This window comes from Pagrus pagrus (genome assembly GCF_965226575.1).
Source record: "Pagrus pagrus genome assembly, chromosome: 23".
NCBI lineage: Eukaryota > Metazoa > Chordata > Actinopteri > Spariformes > Sparidae > Pagrus > Pagrus pagrus.
Genome location: NC_140205.1, coordinates 1,459,093 through 1,483,739, shown reverse-complemented (window position 1 = coordinate 1,483,739; position 24,647 = coordinate 1,459,093). Strand labels below are relative to the sequence as shown.

At 42.3% G+C, this 24,647-nt stretch overlaps 1 protein-coding gene across 1 annotated transcript; it reads right to left on the bottom strand.

The window, feature by feature from the left end:
• Positions 1-1,215: 1,215 nt before the first annotated feature.
• LOC311252251 (calcium-activated potassium channel subunit beta-4-like) lies at positions 1,216-24,639 on the bottom strand. Its single transcript, XM_084345242.1, has 4 exons — positions 24,164-24,639; positions 20,076-20,246; positions 7,928-8,055; positions 1,216-6,072 (listed from the first exon to the last, which is right to left on the bottom strand). Exons 1-4 carry the CDS (start codon positions 24,326-24,328, stop codon positions 5,751-5,753), a joined length of 786 nt encoding a protein of 261 aa, XP_084201368.1. The 5' UTR covers positions 24,329-24,639; the 3' UTR covers positions 1,216-5,750.
• Between the last annotated feature and the right edge of the window lie 8 nt (positions 24,640-24,647).

Sequence of the window (24,647 nt, the reverse complement as noted above, 5' to 3'; positions counted from 1 at the left end):
ACAAGTCAAATATTATTTATTGTTTCATAAATATATTATTTGTTTTATTACGACTTTAAGGATTGAGGTGAATATTTGTGTAGTCCCAAAAATCAAACAGAAATACTGCGGATTTATACATTTATATTATGTCTTGGAAAGTAATTAAATTCAATGTTATTTATTTATTTATTTATTGTTTGTATAAATATTTTAACTTTATTCTGATTTAGTTTTACTTAAGTACATTTAATATCAGGTACTTTCACACTTATACTCAAGTAGTATTTGTGCGGGTGACTTTCACATGTACCAAAGTAATATTTTAACAAAAAATCTTTACTTTAACTCTCAAGTATGACTTTTTCATTAAGTTGCTAACATCCTTGCAGTAAAATATTGTGCTTTTTACAATAATTTCCAATAAAACAACGTCAGCATCACCTGGTTTCCTCAGGAACAGCTCGACAGCTGTCACTTTACGTCAAAAAGAAATATTTTGGACATGATTGTAGATTATACATTTATGATGATTTTATAAACTGATTCAAGTCAGTATTTTGTGATGCAATGTTAGTTATGTATTGATTTGTATAAATATTTTAACTGTCCCCTTTTCTCTCTGTATCAGTTTGTTGTGTTGTTTTAGTAAAGTTGTTGAGCACTAAAACTGTTGTGAAATGTACTTTTACTTGTATTTCTCATTCATCTGACTGACTTTCACTTTTACCAAAGAAATATTTCAACATGAAATCTTTACTTCTCTCTCAAGTATGACTTGTGTTTAGCAATAAATCGATATAAAGCTGCTCAGCGTGGACTTTGTGTTGTTGTGATGAAACATGTGACAGCGTGTGTGAGTGCTGAGGTAAGTGCTCTGATATTAACTCTGTCCAAGGTGAGAGACGCTCCGTGTGTGAGAGTCACTGAATATTCATTGATTACAAAGAACAAGTGGTCTGACTCAGCCAATACAAGTGTGTGTGTGTGTGTGTGTGTGTGTGTGTGTGTGTGTGTGTGTGTGTCCTCTTGTCTAGGCCATTCAGTGTTGATGGGGTTTGTGAATGAAGGATTGGAAAGAGGGCAGACGGATGAACAGAAGGACACACATCCAAATGTTTTCATAACATCCACGCACCACGCCACGTTTTCCTGTTTCAATACGCTGTTGTTTTGCATTTGTATAAATAAATTAACGTGGATTGATGAGCAGAAAAGGCAGCAGTGTGACTCAACTTGAAGACAAAATGTGTTTTTATTTAAAGATCTCTATCAGGCACTATAGTTATCATGGTTATCTTTAAAACACGGGCGAAGCGGCTACCTGGGTCACACGGCACACAGCTGAGGTTCAGAGGAGATGAAGACGACAGTGCAGAGTACAGAGGTGTGACAGAAAATCAAATAAAGGAGCTTCCTGCTCGCTCGTAACAACAACAGTAATAATGAGAATACATTTAAAGAAGAACAGGTACATTTTCCTCCACATGAGCCGTCACATACTGAACTTCACAATGTGGATCAACTGTGAAATGAATCAGAAAATCATTAAATCACATCTGTGAGAATATAATTAAACACGTTCAGTTTCTGTAGTGAAGAAGCGAAAGACAGCGTTAAGTTGCTACTGCAGTTCACAGCTCAGCGTATGGCTTCAGATAGAAAATCTAACATTATTCACCTCTAACAGAAAGACTCCTCATCAGGACACAGATGCTACGGGGGAGCTACAGTTTCTTTGGAGGATACAGACGATTCAGAAAGAAGACAACAGGATGGATTTTACTCCGTTTACACAGCGAAACCTCGTTTACATGAAAATATCAGTGAACAGAAACAAAAGTGATCCATGAAAGTTTGTCTTTGTTTTATTTCTTTGTGTCACTGATTCGCCAAAGTTGCTGTTTCAGAAAGGAAGCGTCAATCCAACAGGTGTGTACTTTAAACACAACAAAAACAGAACGAAAGAAAAGAGAAAGATGAGAGAATACAACACAACTAAACACGGAAAAGTGAGGAGAAAGAAAGAAAGAAAGAAAGAAAGAAAGAAAGAAAGAAAAATATGGGGAATGAAATCATATGGGGAGGAAGTAAATAAGGGGAAGATAATATAAAACAGAAAGAAAAGAAAAGAAAAGAAAAGAAAAGAAGGTAAAATTGGAAGAAAAGTGAACGACTTTTGTCTGGAAGAAAACAACAAAGCTACATCGTGGCGCTACATCATCACTTCCTGCTTCCGTCTCTCTACATTCATCTCATTGTCACCTCGTCATGTGATTTCCTGATGCCCTTAAACGTCACATCATGCTGTACAATTAAACAGTGATGCAGATATTCAGGAGCTGACTGAGCTGTTCGAAGATCTTCGGCCCGAACAAGGTCAGACGTTCACTCTTTATCTTAAAGCTGGCACGAGTTCGGAGGACAATCAGCAGAAATGTATTTTCTACAAACTGTATTTTCATGAGCAGAAACTTCAGGAGTCCTGAAAGTTGAACGTTTGTGTGAATACAGCTCAGTCTGTGAAGCGGTGAGTCTATCTGAGTTCTGCAGGAAAATCTATTGCAAAACTCTGTAAAGTGAGAATAATGCAACGAGAAAACAGTGTTTCTGCACACGTTGCCTGTGAGGAGAAATAAATAAATAAAGATTTACATTCATCGTTTGTTTTTCAGTCAAAATCTGCTCACGACTAAACTCTGGTTTCTCCTCCTGCTCGGCTCAACGACAGGTCAACACATCGACTCAGACGAGCATCAACAGGAACAAGGTTTTCCACGCGGAGCCGCGTTGACGACGTGCTACAGCAGCAACGTTCAAGTTTAGCACAGAACATGTTGATGAAACGTCGGCTGAACCTGAGGAGGAAGAGATGTATTTACAACAACAGTCGGTTCTCACAGTTCGGCTGTTTTCTCTGGCTTTGCCTTGTGGCTGTTGCTAAGCAACCTGTAGGTAATTTTTAGACTGTTGGACGATGGCCGAAGGATTTTTGGAGACAACTGATGAAGATCATAAATTCTCTCGTGTTGATGATAGCAGGTCTATTTTTAACTGATGCGTGGTGGGAAAGTGAGTTTAGTCTCAGACTCAGTCTTTGAAAGTTACATTTAAATTCAGCACAAACTGCTGAAGCCCCTGAGTTTCCTCTGACTCCTCAGCTGTCACCTCAGAGGCTTCTGGACTGGACACGATCAGACTTTAGGCTTTAACAGAACCATGAACCATCTGGGATTCACTGAAGCCCCGTTTACACTCGTCGTCTCAGGTGTGTCGTATCCAGATAAAATCAAGGTGAGATTACAAGACAAAGGCATCTTTATGGTCAGATCACAAACCTGATTGGATATCTGTCCTGGTTTTTGGGCAACATGTCGATCAGGTTCAGCTCTCCTCCAAACACACACAGCTTTACAAGCGAGGTCAAAGTTTAACTGAAGCTCCTCCTTCATCAGGAGGTGATTTGTTAATTTTTAAACCCTGCAGTAAAACCTTGATCTGCAGTCGTGTCTCCTGTGAAGTGTTCTGATCCGGTCTTATCTGGGCTTCAGCAGCACAGATGCTCCTGAGTGATCTCAGAAATATTTTAGGACCCCTGCAGGCGGCAGTGTGTCCGTATGATCCTCTCACTCTTCTCTGATTAAAAGTTGCTATATGTCACCTTGATCATGAAGGTGACGCTACTCTATAGAGTATACAGGCTACAATATAGTATAGAGTTAAATATTTATAGTCTAGATTAGAGATGATTACAGATACAAGGACAGGAGGACGAGAGGAAAAAGGCACAGTTACTAATCCGTCTGCTGCTTCAGCTCCACAGCCGGCTGGAGAGGAGGGACGGCAGCTTAACAGGAGATGCATTTTGGTAGTTTTGCTAAAAAGTGGGCTGTGATTCCTCCTTATGACCCCTCAAACTGCCCGCTGCCCTCACCCACTCAGATCATGTGGTGGTTAAACTGATCAGGGATCAGATTGGTTAGAAATGGCTCATTTCAGTGAGGAGACGGACTGCGGATGTATTCATATCATCAGTCGATCGCGCTGCTAGCTGTTACGCTGAGGGAGGAGAAGACGGATGCATTAAATTAGATTTCCTTCCCTCTTGAAAGCTTCTTGGATGCATTTAAACTTTGCTCTTCTGAGATTAGACAGTTGTCCGATCCAGCCAAGACACACGGACTGACTCAGTGTAAATGGGGTCAAAAAGCATCCTAGTTTAGTCACATGGTCTAGATTTTGTCCTCATTTCTGCCGAAGGCATCGTTTGAAAGGCCTCTGGGCACCGGCCATGTGTTGTTTCTGTGTCCTCTTCCCCGGAGCAACGACACTGATCATGATGCGGTTTTCAGCTTTGAAGACTTGTCGGATCTCGTTGTTTCGAGGCCTGTTGGTTGCATTATGGCGGGAAGACTGGACGGATTAAGATTTTATCTTAAAACGTAGAAAACAACCAGAAAAACATGAAATGGCTCCACGCAGCTCGTCTGCTGTGACCTCCGGACGCCCAGAGATTGATTTGAAAAGATGTTATACAGCAGATGAGCTGCATGGAGACATCTGATGTTCAAATCATCTCCAGCTGCTTCAGTTGTTTTACTGTGAAGCTCCAGAAATGTTGTGTGGACTACGAGACTTCACCTGACTTTATATCATCAGGAGGAGACGATGGCTGAGCCTGACTTTATATCATCAGGAGGAGACGATGGCTGAGCCTGACTTTATATCATCAGGAGGAGACGATGGCTGAGTCTCAGAGTGAATTTATCCTGCAGTACAGTATTTGAGTAAATGTACTTCGTCACTTCCCACCTCTGCCTGCACTGAACTACTCTTTGCCTCCACATGAATTGAAAGTCACGCTGCAGCTGGTTTTCCTGATGACATTACTGCGGTCGGGTTTTGTTCATGTGCTCTCGGGCTACCCGGCAGCACTAGGGCCTGTGGTTTGTTCCTGCTTTCTGCAAACACCTCCGTGGTTCAGAGAGCTCTCACATCATTAACCAGGAGGAGCAACAGGAGCCACTAATGGGCCCACTGATGAGTCAACAGTGGAAACATAAATAAATGATAAAGTCAGTTCAATTATTCAAATTTACCTCAAAAGAAAACTGACTTTAAAAATCGTTTTTACTGTTTTTCGTCTCCTCTCTTTCAAGTTTTCAGCAGAACTGGAAAGTAACGAATCACATTCAGTCAGTTTACGTTCACTACAAAGCTGTAAAGATGACACAGGAAGAGAGTTTTGGAGGATAAGAAACAACGTATATCGCAGTTTTGGATGCTAACAAGTGAGAAATAATAAATTATGAAGGATATTTAACGTACAAAAGAAGCGTGTTTCATTCTTTCGGAAAAACTTCGGCGAAAGACGTGGAGTTGAGTCACAGAAGCTTGAGGAACAGCAGCTAACCTGCAGAGACGATGAAGGACTTTGGCTCTATTATTAACAGTTATGGCTACTGGGACTCAGAGGGAGAACTACGTTAAGAGAGGAGCTACAGTACCCGACACAGCTCATCGTACCATCTCTCACAGCACTGCGTCATCAGAGCAACTCTCCGTAACGACTCAAAGAAGAAATGCAGCGTCCAGAGTCGCCACTGATCCAGTCTGTCGGGTTAAATCAGAGGAAGCAGGTCAGATTTCCCTTCATCCTCTTCTCTTAACTCCTGGTTTCCTGATCATCCAATCACCAGACAGCTGAGGTCTGCCGGCGCCGTCCTCAGACAGCTCGTTAACTTCCTGATTGTGAAAAACAGCTTCCTGTTTTAATGTTCTCGATCGCGGCGTCGCACCGGCACCGCGAACAGCGGCAGGGTCCTTGTCGGCGACGACAGCTCGGGGTCAGAGTTCGTCGAGAGGGGGTCTTCGGCCTTGTTGCCGCGGCGATCTGAGGCGGTGGACAGGTCCTGGCACACTTCGTAGGAGCACTTCCTCTTCTGGAGAGCCTCGGCTCGAACGGCCAGGGAGCGGGCGCACACCGTCAGCAGCACAATGAGCGTGCCCAGAAGCAGCGACACCATTGGCCAGAGGACACAGTGCAGCAGGACGCTGGTGTCGTGGGTGCGGTGCCACAACACGTCGTCCGGCCTGAAACCAGAAGAAGAAGAAGATGGAAACAAGGTGAATTTACAGCCGTTTCATTAATCTTATTTCTTTATTTCGTTTTTACAGCCGCTTCTTCTTCTAGTTTATTATCAGTGAAACACTTCCGGCTGATTTTTCACATTAAAAGACTACAATCAAAGGAAGGTGTCATGACCCTAACCAAGGACCGAACACCAGCCAATCAGAGAGACGTTGAGCAGGTTTTTTTGGGGACTTTAGGAAAAATGGTGCGCCCCTGAAAGGACGGGATTATGACCTCGGAGCTGCTGAGAAACTTCTCAACTTTGCAGCACAAGTCTTGAGGCGTTTAATGAGGCGAATTTGCAATTTAAGGAGATACAAAGAAAACTGACATGACATTTTTCCTTTAAACTTGATTACGGTGCTCATACTTCAGCTGAGACAGTCAGTTTCATCACCAACTCGTGCTCCTGACTGTTGTGTCGGTTGAAAAGTTCATACAGCACAAGAGAAGCTCACATAACACTAATAACAATACTCTGAAACAAGCCCGTCCACCAGGTGACTACCTGCGTTCCCCTCACCTGAACAAACATGAGTGCTCCAGTTCTTTCTCTCTAAAACACAAAGAACAGCTCATCTGAAGCATCAACGAGCTCCCAGCGGACGCTCATTTACGAAGCAGAGTTTCCTCTCTGATCCTCCTGGTGCAGCGATAAAAATAAAACCAGCCAAGGTCACAGGTAAGCACCGTCTGTGAGTAATAGGAGGATTAAGCTGACACGCTAAAGGAGATCTTTGGTTTTTCTGCAGCTCATCAATTTTTAGTCGCAGCATAAAAAGAAGCCGTGCCTCTTTGACAAGAAGACATAACCTGAATAAAAACAGGAAGAAAAGCTTCTTTCATGTTTGACAGTCGACATTCATCTACCTCTGTACTTCAAGAGGAACCTGCAGGTTTCACGAGAGTGATCACAGGACGAGGACTTTGTGCATTAATCATCATTTCCTCGCTGTATTTAATGTCAGCACTTGTTTTGGTGCAGCTTCAGGCTCAAAGAAGAAAAAGTACCTCAGATTTGTTCCTGAGTAAACATAAATGAATCAGACCCACATGGAGAAATGACTCGTCAGATTTTGGTAATGTCGACTGAAAACACGATGACTGAGCTTCTTTGTGTTTGAGACGGTGATAGACTGAGTCACCCTGATTTATTACGTCTTTATTGACTCACGCAGGAGGTTTGGCTCATGAGCAGCTCCTCTCGGGGTCGAGACAGTCAGAAGGCCCTAAGAGGTCGGTGTGTTTATCCGCTAAAGCTTCAGCTCATGATCAGCCGGAAACAGAGCCGGTCATGAGCCGGACCGACTGTGTGAGTCGATGAAAACATAACAAATAACTTCCAGGTCACAAATCGGACAAATTAAATATCAAATCATCACACGGTGGTCCGACCTCTCTGATGGTTCTGGGGTAAACTCAGCTCAACTTTCTTGTCGCTGTGGCCAACAGGTCGGTTAGGTCTCCAATCTAACGTTAGTCAAAGATGTAAACAAACACTGTGATTGGTTCTAGTGGGTTGAAAAAAACATATGATGTGCAGATCTGAAGTCAGGGGTCACGTCTGTGGGGTCAAAGGTCACAGGCAGGAACAAGTAGAAGTGCGATGCGTCAAGCTGCGGCGGCCATCTGTAATCTCCCGTGGCAACAATGATCCGTCACTGAGGCGAAATTCACAACATCACACATCCTCCGACTCCAATTTATCTGCATCACACCTTGAAATAGACCTCAGTGTGCGTGTGTGTGTGTGTGTGTGTGTGTGTGTGTGTGCGTGTGTGTGTGTGTGTGTGTGTGTGTGTGTGTGTCTCTCACCTCCTCTGCTGGTTGAAGTAGCAGGTGAAGGACTGACTGTTGACCTCTTTGGTGAAATAATCTTCCCACCACAGGACTCTGTCTTTGTTCTTCTGGTTGTCCCTCTCGCAGGGAGGGACGTACGAACACTGAGAGACACAAAAACAGATCGATGCCATCAACACCACGGTCGCCAATAAGATGACATGATTCCTGATTGATCTGCCGCCGCGTGAGGACAGGGTAGGGCCCTCCCTGCTTACACTCTGCCTGTCCGCTGTCTGCAGCCCAGAGACACGGCTGTGCAGGCTGAAGGAGTCGGTGTGTTTAAAGGGGAAAGTCAGCTGGAAATCCGCTCACCACCGACACAACAGGCACATGAATGAATGCTCACTACGACGTGCAAGTGAAAGTAAATATACATTTATATTTACACGTATGTATTTACTGTATACCTTACCAAATAATGCAGTGGAGTAAAAGTTCAATATCTGCCTCCGAAAGGTAGTTGAGTGGGAGTATAAAGTAGCAGAAAATTGAAATACTCAGGTAAAGAATAAAAGGTAAGTACCTCGAAGTTGTATTTAAGTACAGAACTTGAGTAAATGTACTTAGTTACATTCTATGGCTGGTCATACTTGAGTAAAAGTAAAGATATCATGTTAAAATATTACTTTGGTAAAAGTCAGTCAGCAGCTGAAACACTCGGCGGTGTTCAGCCAGCAGGGGGCGCTGCAGTGAGGTCAAAACAAGGTGATGAGCCTGATTCTGATTGGCTCAGAGGGGGTCTGCTTCGCTCTCTTCCTCCTCACTTTAGTTTTACTTTCAGCCTCCAAACATCACACACACACACACACACACACACACACACACACAGAGTCAAGTAGCAGGAGGTTGATTGGTGCCTGGCTGGTTACCGTGGATCAGCTGGTTGCCATGACGATGATGTGATTGGTGCAGAAGGAGGGGGCGTCGTGGCGACTGCAACCTAAACTGTGTTTGAGCTCAACACAAACACACAGAGAAGATCCGACAACAACAACACACGACGTGTCTCCATCAGAGGAGAGCGTCACCACCGACACACAGACAGACTCACACCGATCGATCGAGTCTCAACTGATACAAAATCAATGAAGGCATCACATACTTTCTGACTTCCTGTCGGCTCCAGGCCCATTGGTTCCTCCTGCAGACTCTCGTACAGCACAAGTTCATCAAAGTCACATTTTAACAGCGTATCTTTACTTTGACTTACAGAACGTAACTACGTACATGTACTCGAGTACAACTTTTGAGTTACTTGTACTTGAGTATTCCAGTTTTCTGCAACTTCATACTTTCACTCCAACGCATTCATTTGATAACTTCAGTTACTAGTTACTTTACAGATTACCTGCTGCATCACAGCAAAAGCAGCACATTTTCAAATTAAATTACTTTTTTTGCAAACAGTATAAAACAAAACAAAACACTGATTCTGATAATCAGAAAACTGTTGATCTGATAGATACATGTGTAAATATATGTCTGTATATTTACTTTTACTCGTACAGTACAGTTACTGCCAGACATGTACTTTTGATACTTAAGTACATTTAATATCAGATACGTTAAGACTTTTACTAAAATACTAGTCACATATTTGACTTTTACTTTTGTTTAAGTCACATTTTAACATCATATCTTTACTTTTATTCACATTTGACTTTTGGGTGCCACTTTAAAGAACCTCCAATAGGACATAATTACACTATATCTGAGTAAATGTACTTAGTTACATGCTTTCTTTCCTTTTTCTTTTTTAAATGTACTTAGTTACATCCCACATAAACTGCAGAGATAAGATTGTTTCCTAAAAGTCAAGTATAGAAGATAAAGTATATAATACATGATGATAAACTCTCAGGTGTCCTCGCAGACAACATTCAGATAAAAAATGTGTCCGTAAATCTGTTTTCTGTTTTCACACACCGGCACACTTCTGCCTCCTCGTGTGGATGACGTGATAAATGTCACGACCTTGACGTCGACCTCACACGTGTTTTATTTCCACTCGGCTGTGAGAGTCTGAAGTGTTTACGAGCTCAGGTGAGCAGATCTGTCTGTTCACCAGCTTAGTGAAGGTCGAGAGACCATCACGCTCTCTCTCTCTCCCTGTGTGTGTGTGTGTGTGTGTGTGTGTGTGTCAGGTAATTGTCAGCTCGGCAGCCATTCATCCCCACAACACCATTCATCGACCGGCCAATCAAACACGCCTCGCCCCGTGACATCATAAATGGGTCGCCCTCCCGGATGATTGCGGTTGCTATGCCGACAGGTGGAAGTTACAATTACATGTATATGTGTGTGTGTGTGTGTGTGTGTGTGTGTGTGTGCGTGTGTGCTTTAGTGACGGTCTGAATGAGGTCAGTCTTGTGTGTGTTGACATGTGGAGGCTCAGGACGGACACACGGATCAGGATGAAGTCAGAGTCTGGACACTCGTTCAGATTCGTCTCTCAGGTGTTTCACTTCAGGCTCCTTGTATTGAAGCAGGGACACACTGATGCACAAGACGCTGGTTTTACATTTAGTTTAAACATCCTTCTGCTGTTAAAACGGCTGAAATAAAGTCAGTTCAAAAGCAACACGTGTCGTGTTTTTCTGTCCTTGTAGGTGATTCATCGATTGTCTCTGTGTCCTTGTTTGTAATATTTACATTTAAAATGTTGATGCTTATTGCCTTTAATTTAAACCCAGCAGTATTTCACAAAACATTACGACGTTTCAGACAATTTGACATGTTTTGTGAAATGTCGTGTTTACTGAATCGTAATTGTGGTTTCAGAGGTTGTTTTGACCCTCAGGGCCACCGTAATATTTACAATGCGATCGAAAAATAAGTTGTTATTATAACCTGAGGGAATAAGAAAGTAAAGTTTCCAAGTACACAAACAGCAAGACATTCATTTAGAAAAGGCGTCTCTGCTACTTCATAGTTTCATCTTACTGATTCTTTAAACCCGACAACGACGATCAGATTCATAAACTGGTTCTGAACATTTAAAGTCCAAAGTTTATCATGTCAACCTTCATCCAGTGAGCTGCTGTCCTTTACAGCTCAAAGACGCCTGAAAAACAACTGGGATGTGACAACACACAAACAATTAACAGTGAGCGAAAGAGCATCCATCAGTTCCTGACAGGCTGACAGCACCAACACAGCTCGGCCTGATCGGATCAGTCATGGAGGGAAAAGAAGAAGTGAACGTCGTCCTGCTGAAGTTCAGAAGCAGCAGAGCGACACGTGAAAACCCTCCACGTCTCCTTGAAACACGACGCGACTCTGGGACAGCTCGCAGAGACAGACGGAGAGGAAACCAACATGCTAACGATGCTAACGCTAGTGTGTCACAATAGCTTAAGTTTATTTGTTAGTAAAAGTACAAAAGTAACAGCATCAAAATGTACTCAAAGTACTAAAAGTAAAAGTACTCATTGTGTATTTTGTATCTGTAAGTAACCAAAAGGGGAAAGTGTTTACACAGCTGCCAAACAAAAACAACAACAAGCAACATGCTACACGTGCTATATTTGCCGCGTACGGCCCACTAAGAATAAATCCTGTTACTAAAATGTATAAATATGAATATATTAACCACCCAGACTGTCTGCTGACATTATCAGTGCTGTTATGAAACCATATAATGAATTTAAACAGAAAATCAGGACGTGTGTGTTTTGTCTTCAGTGACCTGCTGCTGCCTCTCAGTCCGACTCCGCACACGGCTAAACAGATTACCAGGAGGCCACATCTACCTGCCTGTCTGTCTGTCTGCCTGTCTGTCTGTCTACCTGTCTGTCTGTCTGTCTGTCCCATGATGAACAGGACAGTGATTAATCTGCAGGTCAGTGTGAGCTTATTTAAGCAGGTGTGTTTGTCCTACAGCACCACCTGAGAGCAGGAACCACCACATCAGCTGCAGCCAGCGTCCCGACGGGGCTAAAAATAAGTCTGTCATTGCCTTTTCAATGAAATGAGCAAAAGTCCTGTATAAGTATCAAAACATACTTTAAGTGCTCATTGTGTAGATCAGAGTAATATGCAGCGTGTCACTGGTCACTGGACCTCCTGGTGCCGACTAAAGCTTCCCAGAGGATCACGATGTCGCTCCTGAGCTGTGAGAAAACTGTGAACTGTGAAAAAAAGCGAGACTGACCCTCAGTAGAGTGCAGACCTCTGCCAGGGCCCGACATGCCCCTATTATTCAATCTCATCCAATTTCAAACTTGATAGCCCTGCATCACTCTAAATCTTAAACCAGCCAGAACTGCTCACCAGATCCAAGATCCACATCAGACTGTACTCACTCACAGATACCAGCCCGCTAAACACGCCTGACTGTCACCAAGATCCATATTATTCCCTGAGAAATCAACGAACATGTTGGAAAAACAAGTCCCGTCTCACAATGTTACGTGGTGGAGTGAGAAAAGATTCCTGGATCCATCTTTTTATCCGGATCCACAGCAAAAGTTGATGTGGTCGATTCTGGGCCGAGACTCAGGCCCGAGTTTTTAATTCACCCGCAGCCGCCCAAACAACAAACCAAACCATTTTATTTTTACAGTTTGAACTAAAATACATATTGCACCTTTAAAAAAGCTTGTACTTGTATTTCTGCACTCTGGTTTTACTATTTTACTGACGCTAAAGATCAGAGTTGTTCTTCCACAGCTGCTGACGGTGATGAACGAGATAAAGTTATTTTTTAAAAGTAATTTACATCCTTTTACACAGACAGCAGCTCCGTCACCTTGGCTACAGAGAGGAAGAATTAAGAACTTAAAACTTCTCGTTCCAGGAAAATGTCACAGATTCTTATTTCAAAATTATTATTATTATTATTATTACTTTTAATGGAGGGAGAGGGGAGAGAAGCAGGGGGAGACAGAGGCTCCTGGCTGGGCAGGGAGTCACCGACGGCCCCCCTGACATCCTGGAGCTCCAGAAGCACTGCCTCATTACGCTTAATTAGTTTAAGTTAGCAGCACACACACACACACACACACGCACACACACACACACACACACACACACACACACACACACACACACACACACACACACCCTTCTCGCTGTCGTCATTCCTCAGTGATTACATTAGTTTCTGCTTCCTCCTGTACAAACATGCTTTATAAATGAAGAGCTCTCTCTGTTGACCTTTTCTGCTGATTTGTTGTGTTTTTGTTGCTGTGTTTCTAAACTAATGAGGTCCAAATGTCCCCGAACCGAGCCAACACCGAGCCAACACCGAGGACACTTGCTTCTTTAAATAATTAGTTTGGGATCAGAGTTCATTGTTAATATTAAAGTGCTGGTGAGAGTGGCTGTCGCAGCGCTGCCCTCTGGTTACCCGTCGTTCCTGTCATTTACATTTATAACATAATTAAGTCATAAACGAGGAAATTACTCGGCGAGTAATTGGCTGAGTGAAACCACCCACCTGCCTTCATCTCCTCTCTTCCTTCCTCTCATACTGCGTTCATGTCTCGTCTCAGATCAACATTTTACAGCTCAAACACGTGATTTAGTGCTGATCTGATCTCTTAATGACGGGAACTGACGGGAGGAAGGTCTCAAATGAATCTGCTCTACAGGCTTTACGAGTGGAGACAGAGTACTCAGTAACTCTGCATGGGTTCATACAGTGAGGGTATTGATCAGCGCCTGTGGTTCAATAATCACTTCTGGCTTTCAAATCTCCGTCTGACACTCACTAATCCTGTCTGTCTGAGTCCTCGGCATGAGAAGGCATCTGTTCCTGTTGGACTTCTTTTTAAAGTGAAAACATTACTCTGCTCTTCTGTATAAGATAAGAAACAATGAGAAATAAAAGAAACAATAAGATATGAAACGATACGGTACAATAAAGTGTGATACTATATGATACGGTGCAAAACAGTACGAAACAATAATATAAGAAACAAAATGATTTGATAAAATACGGTCATTATGATACGATACAGTACGATATGAAAGATAAATGATATGATACAATACGGTGTGATACGATATGATAAATTAACACAAGATAAGATCAACTTTATTGATCTGGCACTGCCACAGCTGTTCACAGGTCAGAAGCAGCTGCCTTCAGTGACACACGCCGTTGCAGTCATTTTTCTCACAAAATGGTCAAACCATATATTGATTAGATTTTTCTACGTCTCTTTGTCCATTGTGATTGAAATGTTGTTTTGACAAACATTCATTTTTACCATTTTTGCAGCGTCCTCGCTTCCTTTGTGTATTGAAATGTATTGTGTTTTGTGTTTTGGGACAATAGCGTCCCACAGTCACACGTCACACTGACAGATGACCCTTCACACAGAGTAAAGCCTGTCTTGCAGTGAGCCGCTGTGGGAGATCAGAGAAGATGTTTATTTAAATCTCTCAGAAAAAGTTCTGCAGACGAATCGATCAGCTGCTTTTAAATTAATCGCCAACTATTCAGATAATTGTTTGAGTTTCCAGCTTCTTGAGTGTGAATATCTTCTGCTTTCCTTCCTCCTGTGACAGTGGACTGAATATCTTTGGGCTGTGGACGAAACAGGACAGTTTGAGGAAACACCGATCGACATTTTTCACCATTTTCAGGCATTTTATTGACCAAACAACTAATCAATTAATCGAGAAAATAATCAACAGATGAACCAACAATGAAAACAATGGTGAGTTGGTTATCTCTGAAAATCAAATACGGTGATTTCTTTTAAAAAAACAACATAAACCAAACGTTTCCACAGAATCAGCCTTTACAACAAAAGCAGCAAACAGCAGAAATTACAGCCCTGAAATATGGAGAGTGCTCCACATTATGAAGATACCATCTTTGTGTGTGTGTGTGTGTGTGTGTGTGTGTGTGTGTGTGTGTGTGTGTGTGTGTGTGTGTGGAGATACAACTTCAAAAGCCAAAGCAGCTTTAGTTTGTTGTTAAGACTTCAGCACTTATGAAATATATTATGTGATGAACACACACACACACACACACACACACACACACACACACACACACACACGCCATTAGGTGAAGGCAGAAAAGCACTCTGGGAAAATATAGTGCCTATGCTGGTAAAGTAAAACACACACACACACACACCATTCAATCCATTTCTAGTTTAATGGAGTCTGCCAAGTTCAGCCGGGCTGGCTACATTAGTATTAGTGTGTGTGTGTGTGTGTGTGTGTGTGTGTGTGTGTGTGTGTGTGTGTGTGTGTGTGTGAAGCAGTGAGTTACGTCCACGTTTGACGGAGAGCTTCGGGAACATTAAGCGCTCGGAGCAATAAACCGTAAACTGGCTCACAGAGAATACAACTTTTTATTTTCCTCTATTGTGATTTTTACTGTTTCACTTTTTTAGTTTACTGAAATAAAAATGTTGCTTCCTGATAATAAGAGAAAACGTCAATTTAGAAGAAAACACAGTTTGGTTTTGTTCCTTCGCTGTGACGTCGTGCAGGAGAGCAGCAGCTGATCTGACCTCACTCCCAGTTTGACCTCAGAACAAATTGCTGGTTTGTTTTTCAAACACGATTGTAAAAAAAGCAGAGAAGAAGAAGAAGAAGTCACCGTCATGATGAAGGAATTCATCTGCGAATGGGAATCTTTTATCCAGGAAGCCTGTGAATATATAATTCAGACGGAAACTGTGTCCCAAGCAGCATTTTCCACACAGAGCGCCGTTATAAAGGAGATGTCTGTGAAACTGTCCAGAGAGGAGATGTGAAGTCCACCATCCATCTCTTCAACCATGTTCAGGGGCCTTTTTACCAGGAAGTAACCTGGAAGCTAGAAAACTCAGTTCTCATTGGACTGACAGGCGCCATCTTTGTGAAAGAAGCAGCTATTAAACGGTAGATAACTTTTTTTAAAGAGTCACAACCTGCAATGACTCGTTTCACCTTCAGCGTTCGGTTGATTAAGTCCGATAATATTTGGAAAGTCTTTGCAGAAGCTATTGAAAGATCCATGAAACTTTATTGGACTGAATGGCTCAAGTTACGACAGTGACACGAGGGTTGTGATGCGAAATAAGAAAAAGAAATTCCTTTATTATTTTCCAGCTGCTTCTTTCTTGATCTAAGCTAAAAGGAAAGAGTCGTTTTGGGCCCCTGTGCAGCACGTGATGATGTAATTACACGGTTTGGCTGTTCCTGGGGGCTTGTACGTAGCACGTGGCTGTAATAGAGTAGACGACATAAGAGATCATGAACTGTAAATAAAACATGTTTGCCAACTGCGAATAAACCGCAAAGAAGAAGACGAAACAGAAGCAGCCACCTCGGTCACTGGCCGGCCACCGTCGCCTGCAGCAACCACAGCAGATGTGAGGAACATCCTGCTGAGAGTGAATCTGAATGATGTAATAATAAGACATCTCGTGGACACTGGTCCCTCCAGCCTCAGTCTGCTGTGTCGTGTCCACTGCCCTCCACTCAGTCTTCACACATGGAGACTGAGAACAGCCTCATCAGGACGCTGACTGTTGATTTCAGCTCAAAAGCAGCTAATCAGACAGTTTGTAAACATCGTGCTCTCATCTATAATCACCAGCTACACCAGGGTCCACACAGTTTATCGCTGTTTTTACAGAGTTCCTCTCCGTCTGCTCGTCACACCTCTGATTATGTTACGGTTCGACCTGACAGAGCTTTATTTCTACATAAATAAAAACACGAGCTGTTGACTATCAGGATTAAAGAGCCAGCATGCGACAGAAGACACAACGTTCTCGCTCAGTTTTCAAATAACTTTTCTGTGACTCACGTCGGAGTTTTAATGTCACCTCGAGATCCGAACGAGACAAAAGACAAACAGAAAACAGAGCGCACGTCCAGCCAGACGCTCTGGTATTTGTTTTCACACCTACTGATTCCAACGAACACGGTGCTTCATTTGTGTAGTGCGTGCATGAACGCACACAAACACACACACACAAACACACACACACACACACACACTTGATGTGTTTGTAAAGCTTTAATTAAAGCAGCAGGTTTGAGTCGTTATCTGATCAGAAACACCAGCTTATCAGTTCTTGTTTAGAGACCAGCAGAGTGTGAGGTAGCATGATGGATGACACACACACACACACACACACACACACACACACACACACACACACACACACACACACACAGTGCATGGTGGTGGTCCATTTATTTTTCCTCCCAGACATTTTCTCTGCTCTCGTCTCCACAGTTGATTTTTGTTCGTATAAAAATGAAATGAACTCCTGACCTCAATAAACCAGAGGGGGTTCAGGAGTGTGTATTACTGTGTGTGTGTGTGTGTGTGTGTGTGTGTGTGTGTGTGTGTGTCTGTCTGTCTTCTGTATCGATGTGGCTCGTCTGCTCGGATCCAGCCGTCCCTGGAGAGACATTTTGTAAATACGTATTTTATTAAAACGCTATCAGCAGCTCGTAAAAACAGCCGAAAAACCAGTGAACCCTGGTGCAGACCCAGCGTTCAGCACAACATCCTGCAAATCTGATTTAAATGAGAGCACGAAATACTTAATGTGACATTAAAACTCTGCTTTAATCTGTTTATGCCGACAACCTTTTGTTAACAGCAGCTCGCCGTCTAAGAGCAGCTAAATAATCCTCTTTACTTCTTAATGTTTCTATAAATAATTCATTTTATTAATTATTTTATTGCCCCTTTTCATTTAAGTTCATTATTTATTTACTTTTTCATTTTATTGTCTTGATTTATTGATTATTTAAATAAAATATATATGTATTAATAACGATCTGTATGGAGGATTGATACGGCCAAAATAAAAAATAAAAACAGAAATTAATAAATGGCTCAATAAAAAAAACACATGCCATCAAATATACCAAAAATTATATAAAAAATGAACGTAGACATTAATTAATTATTATTAATGCTTTGATTTATCCTATTTATTTATTTTCCATTTTATTTAGTCATTTGATTTATTTGTTTACATATTTGTGTTTATGTTGGCAGCATCAGTCCTCCACAGATCTGGACTGTTATTGATTTTTATGGGAAATCATTTTACTGGTTATGTTTGTTTTCTCTTCTAAATAAATCTGTAAACTGTTGTTTTATTTTCAGACCTCACTTGTTGACTTCATCAATATATATGAAGGACAAAACTACCTAATAAGAGCCGGAACGGTCCTTTAGCAGCAGCTCTATGGACACATGGAGACAGTTGGTGTGTTGCTGTTGATCTTAATGTCACGTCAGTCATCTGGACCACAGGCGGCTCCATTAACTAATCGCCCCCTATAGACACCAATTAACTCCAACTCCCTTCATCTGTCTCTCAGTCAGCTGGTCTGCAGGCACGGCGGCCATTTTAGACACAATTAAGTCTGTCCGTCCGTCTTAGTGTTCATTATTCTTGCCACGAACATGAGGTTTTATTTAAATATGGATTAGATTATCAGTGGAGAAGACGGCTAACACAACACAACACAATTAAGAATGAATAATTCAACATTTAATGCCAAATTTACAACAACAAGAGGGCACCGATGATTTAGAAAATTTGTTCTGATCGCTCAGAACACATTCAGAAGTGGGTCTTAACATGTCGATGTGAACACACTGTTTCACCTGATCCAACCACTGAACTCGTCTCCACAGCATCACCAGACTCCCTTAACAAATGTGGTGATTTTAAGAGTTGTTGAGTTGGAGACACTTTATAAACTGTGTGAAACTCTGTCTCTGACTGATTCTGACTTATTTGTTCCTTCTTGTAAATTCAGCAACATTAAGATATTCCTTTCTTTGCTTAAAAGAAGCGGCGTGAGGACCAACAGGAACAGCTCTGTCTTTAACATGTAGTGGGCGGAGCATTGACGGGTGAAGCGTGACTCCCTCATTAGTTACATGTAGAAAGGTCACACATCCATCCTTATATCCAACCTCTCTCTGTCTATTAGACATTAAGGGATTTCTGAATGAAGCGTGACTCGTCTCTCTCTCTCTGTCTCTACACATCATCTCCGTTGCTGTCACCATGGCGACTGAGGGGCATCGATGACGCGCCGTCTCTCCCCTCTATATTTACTCTGTTGCTGTAGCGACGACCCAGACGTGCACTAAAGAAGAGGAAGATGTCCACAGATGGACGCCGACTGTAATCGTGATGTTTTCAGTCTGTTGCTCAGCTCAGGACCTCGCGGCCCCTCTTCAGAGGGGAGTCCCCTACACCGCATGGCCAAAAGTATGTGGACACCCAAACAAACATGTCATTCAGTGATTCAGCCTCCTCTCGGTCTTTCCGTCAGTTTTTTTTGCAACCTGGCTGCCGTGATTTTAATAAAACAGATATAAAAGAAGCCGAGACAATAAAAGATAATCCATGAAGTCCAGTGGGCCATCTGGACCAGGACTTTTCCCAGTTCTAGTCGTTGGATGGTCTGTATCACCTCCTCTTTTCTTATCTCGCCTGTCAGTTTGATGAGTAGTCTGAAGGAACGGTTTACACACACACACACACACACACACACACACACACACACACACACACACACGTGGCGTCAGCTGTGATGTGTTTACTGTCAGCTGTTTGTTAATGGTGCCTTCATGCACTCACTGAGAGTCTTAATGGTGTCTCGCTGCTTCGCTCTCCCTCCGTCTATTTCTGTTCAGCTCTTGATTTCAGGCAGCTGTGGCACAAGAACCAATCGGACCGAAACTCTTCTGACGCTCAACAACAACAACAACAACAACAACATGTAATTCAGACGATTGCTGCCACGCTTCCATTTTTATCTCTGCATTCAGTCATTTTACGTCAGCTGATTTCACGCTTTGAGTTAGCGTTGGTTAGGTGTAGACAAAATGTTTAGGAAGGTCAGGAAAAGATAATAGCTTGGTTAAATGCAACTATTGTGTGAGGCGTGCTAGAACATGACGTATTAAAGTATAAATAAGTAAATAAGTAAACAAATAAAAGGGGTTATGTTGACATTTTTCTGTAAAATATCCAAAAAACCCTAAACTAATAGTGCATCGTAGATGAACGTGTTTGTTGATGTAGTTTCATACATCTGCCACTAGATGCTACTGAAGAGCCAGACTTGAACGTTAACCCGTCACGGTGGGAGAGTTAAATTAACTAACTTGTCGTACCTTTGGGTTGAGGACCAGCTGTTGCTCGTCAAAGTGCAGCAGAGCCACAGAGTTGGACTCCGAGTTGTTAACGAAGATCTGCAGGCAGGGATACAGAGACGTGCCCTTACAGTCCGTACCGCACGTAAACACACACTCGAACATCTCCTCTGGACGCAGCACCGACACCACCTGCAGGACGAACACAGAATTACAGTATTTATTTATATTCGTTTCACCCTAAAGACGCTCTTGAAAAACATGCAAGCAGTTTTGTACATAAACTTATGATTTCCCACAAACAACAGCTGTCCACTATTAGCTTAGCAACCATTAGCAAGGCACAACAGGTCACTCATGAAAATGGGATTGCTATTTTGACATATTTAAACCATTTTATATTGTTTAGTGTTAAAATACATTAGCTTAAAACATTAGTTGGCTGGAGATGTGTTCAGTTAACTCACGGCGATACCGTTAGCTTAATTAGCTTCCATAGGAAAACTGACATCTCTGTGAAACCAACGAGCCCGGTTTCAAATGTCAGCAAAACGTCTGCATTTCTTCTCTCTGCCTGTTAACGGCCTGAACAGCCGCAGGCATGAATATAAATATCAATAAACAGTAAATACACAATCAATCTACACAAATCTGATAAGAGTCAGATCTTTTCTCATCCCTGAAGAGGTCAGGAAACTGCAATAACGTCCAAGTATTGTGATTTACGTTGCATTAAGCTGTGGATTAGTGAATGACGGAGTGGAGTTTGAGATTTAAAGACAAAAAAACAAAAGGCTTCCACTCTCTGTAATGCACGAACGTTATTTCAGGACGATGCAATAAGCTAACAGCCAAATAAATCAAGCTGGTATGAATTCATCATCTGCAGTGAACAGCTGGGAGTGCAGGCTGCAGCCGGCCGTAACTCATGTCATGAAAAACTCCCAGCGGCTTTGAAACGCTGTGCAGTTTTAATAATCCACAGTGGAAAGTGACGCAGCATGAAGGTGGACAAACACACGTCGTACTGACAGCAAACAAAGAAATAAAGAAGAAAAGAAAAGAAAAGAAAAGAAAAGATGGGACATTTCTAACAATACTTTTGGATTTGTGTCAAAATGAGACAAAATCCGTCTGTTAATCAGACACAGTTTTGTTTAAAGCTGTGGTCGAGGAGCGGTTCACTGACTGACGACATTCTGCTTGTTTTCAGATTCATCACTTTATTTCGTGTCACTACTAAAACAGGTTTACATGCTTTAAAACACCAGTCGTCTCATGCAGCAGCTCTGTATTCCCCCTCTGTCTGTTTTAGCTCCTGTCTCTTTAAGGCCCCCCCCCCCCCCAACACTCAGTCTGCTCTGATTGGTCAGCTCACACACGCCTGAGCCAGCACCGCTAACAACAACAACAACAACAATAGAGCAGCTATGCTATATCAATTCTTACGTGCCAAACTTGCATACATTATGCAAATGTATGACATGATGACAGAGTGTGACATCACAAAGTCACAGAATTAAAGGCGGAACTACTGACGGGGCGTTCGGGAGCAGTGTTTTGTTGACTTCTTAGACTCAGTAGTGAACTGGCTGCTTTCACATCTCCCAGCTGAAACTGCGGGGCTGTCAGACTTTCACCTCTGAGCTACAGTCAGGAGACAGGACGGGCCGGGCTAGCTGGTTAGCATGCTAACTTCAGTAGACGTCTCTGCAACACAGAACAGAGACGCCTTTTCCTTCCCACTCTGTTGATAATGTTAATTTTTTTAATGTTTTAAACTAAAATTGCCTCTTTAACAAACTGACATGCCGTCTGTGAAGTGACGGCGCTCGCGTCTAAAAACAGGAAAATAAAGAAACGACTGTGAGATGCTAAACTCAGAGTGACGCAGGGTCTCAGTGACAGTATGACTGATGACTGACAGCTCAGTGTGACTGATCGGGTCAGATCTGATGACAGTCTGATCATCTTCACTGTCCATCAGAGACACTGATACGACTCAGCTGTGTCAGACTCTGACCTGATTTATCACTTCTCTCTTTCCAGGCGAGCTCAGAACATATTTCATCAACCTGAGCCACAGAAACACAGAAACACAGAAACACATCTACAGGAAGTCGACAGTTTATAATAGCCGAGGTTCATTTTTCAATATTGACGTGTATCCGGATCAGGACAGGCAAAATATCATTTAAAATACTCAAACTGATGCTCAGAGATGACCAGTGTAACACCGAACCACTAATATGTTTAGAAAAAATACTTCAATAACAATAAAATCATCACAATGTTATTAAATTGTTAAAAATATGCTTACGATTAATTCTCTGTTATAATAATTGTTTCAGCTCAAATAACAATCCTATTAAACTAACAGAAATCTGAATATTGGGTAATCCTAAATATTGAAAGTGAATGACAGAGTGCAGTTTGAGATTTAAAGACAAACTGAACTAGTAACCACGACATCACCAGACTCCCTTAACAAATGTAGTGATTTTAAGAGTTGTTGAGTTAAAACAAACTTAACAAACCGTGTGAAACTCTGTCTCTGACTGATTCTGACTTATTTGTTCCTTCTTGTAAATTCAGCAGACGTTAGATATTTCTTTCTTTGTGTAAAAAACATATCGTCCCAGTGAGAAGTGAGATCTGATCACATGAGGTGATTCAGACCAGTTAACACCAGCTGTGAACTGACGGTTCACTGGTGAAACCAAATGTGAACAGCCTCTGTGATAGGCCGATATCAGCCACCTGACATATCGGTCGTTCTCTATTTATGGTTCATTTTGAAATCAGCCATTTGTAGATGGATAACATGATGTCATCCTATATCAGAGCTCCAAAATGATAAATGTGACGTGTTTAAATCTCTTGTTTTGTACAAAACAACCACATATTCAGTTTACTGTGATATTAAAGGAGATTTCTTACTGACAAACTAATAAATCATCCTGATTGTTTGGAATTAATTATCTGTTCATAATTGCATCAGGACTCATCACTATTTCTAGTAATAATTTGAATAAACTAATAGAAATCCTAGTACATTTAAAAGGTCCAATACTGCTTAAAAGTTTTACCTTAGTATTTATAAAAGCGGAAATACTTCTATTCAACAGCAATAACCTCTACAGTCACTAACACATGATATTAAGGCTACAACAACGACTTCTTTGGACACTAGTAAACATGTCAAATTTTATAAATACAGTCAACTTTGTCGCCCGCGGAGAAAGTCTCCAGACTCCCTTTAAAAAATGCTTAATTCTGTGAGTTATTGAGTGAAAGGACACATTGTAAACATTGTAAAACATTGCTGATGATAAATTCTCATATATTTGGACCTTCATGTAAATTCGGCAAATGTTCTACATGAAGTTTATTCTTTGTTTGTATAAAAAAACATCGTGTCTGTTTGTACAAGTGATGTACAGGCTGACAGATAGTTTGAGCTGTCCACTTGTGACCGGACTGTCATTTACACTCAGTTTATTAAAGACGACAGCAATTAATAGTAAACACGTGACATTATATAAATACACTAAACAGTAACCAATAGAGGCTACTTCTTTGTCACCGGTGGAGAAAGTCACCAGACTCCCTTTAAAAAAAGTTAAATTTAGTGAGTTATTGAGAAAGGAAACTTTATAAACTTCGTGCAACGCTGTTTCCGATGAATTCTTCATTATCTGGACCTTCTTGTAAATTCGGCAAATGTTACACATGAAGATGTTTCTTTATTCGTGTAAAAAACACGTATCGGTTTGTCCCAAATACTAATACGCAGTAATACCACTATTCATACCACTAACACTAATACTGCTGCTCTTGTTGACAACAACATTCAGACTTTAACTCACATTAATCTGAATTAAAGATTTAACAGTCCAGCCTGTTCAGCAGCCTGCAGACACAAACACGATAACTTCCAGCTCCATCACACTGGAAATAACAATAAAAGTGGACAATCTGTTTCCACTGAGACTTCAACCACCAACCCTCCAAAACTACAACTGCAACTGCTACACGACCGCCGGCTCAGGGGCTCCGGCAGCGGACGCTCGGCGGCGGCTGCTCGGAGCTCGAGTGTCCGGGCTCACCGTGCAGTTGGCCGGCTTGCTCTGGAGGCTCTGCAGGGTCGGGCTGAGCCAGCAGAAGCCCAGGATGAAGAGGCTGAGGATCCCGCAGGCGATCAGGAACAAGCCCAGCCTGATGCTCTTGTCCTCGGCCTCGGAGTACTCGTACGACACCCGCATCTTCGCCATGGCAGCCCCGCGGAGACCTCCGCCGGCATGGAGAGGAGGACCGGAGGAGGATGAAGGAGCAGAGAGGAGGAGGAGGAGGAGGAGGAGGAGGAGACGGTGTTCCTCTGCTGCTGAGGAACTGTTGAGTTTCAGTCAGCGGCTGCTTTCTGTCTCTGGACCTGCTTCATCCTCCTCCCTCTTCATCCATCGCTCCCTCCTGCAGCTCTGTCTTCCTCTCCCTCCGTCCTCCTCCATCACAGAGTCAGTGCGGAGAGGAGACACAGCAGAGACACAAACACTGGAGCAAAGTCCCGAGCACAACAGGTGAAACAGCTCAGAG

Bases quoted from the DNA above. Each gene is read 5' to 3' on its own strand.
- LOC311252251 (XM_084345242.1), bottom strand. From the start codon at position 24,328: ATGGCGAAGATGCGGGTGTCGTACGAGTACTCCGAGGCCGAGGACAAG. The intron at 8,056-20,075 runs GTACGACAAGTT...TGTGTCTCTCAG, and splicing joins AGCTGGTCCTCAACCCAAAG to TGTTCGTACGTCCCTCCCTG. The intron at 6,073-7,927 runs GTGAGAGACACA...TTCTGGTTTCAG, and splicing joins TACTTCAACCAGCAGAGGAG to GCCGGACGACGTGTTGTGGC.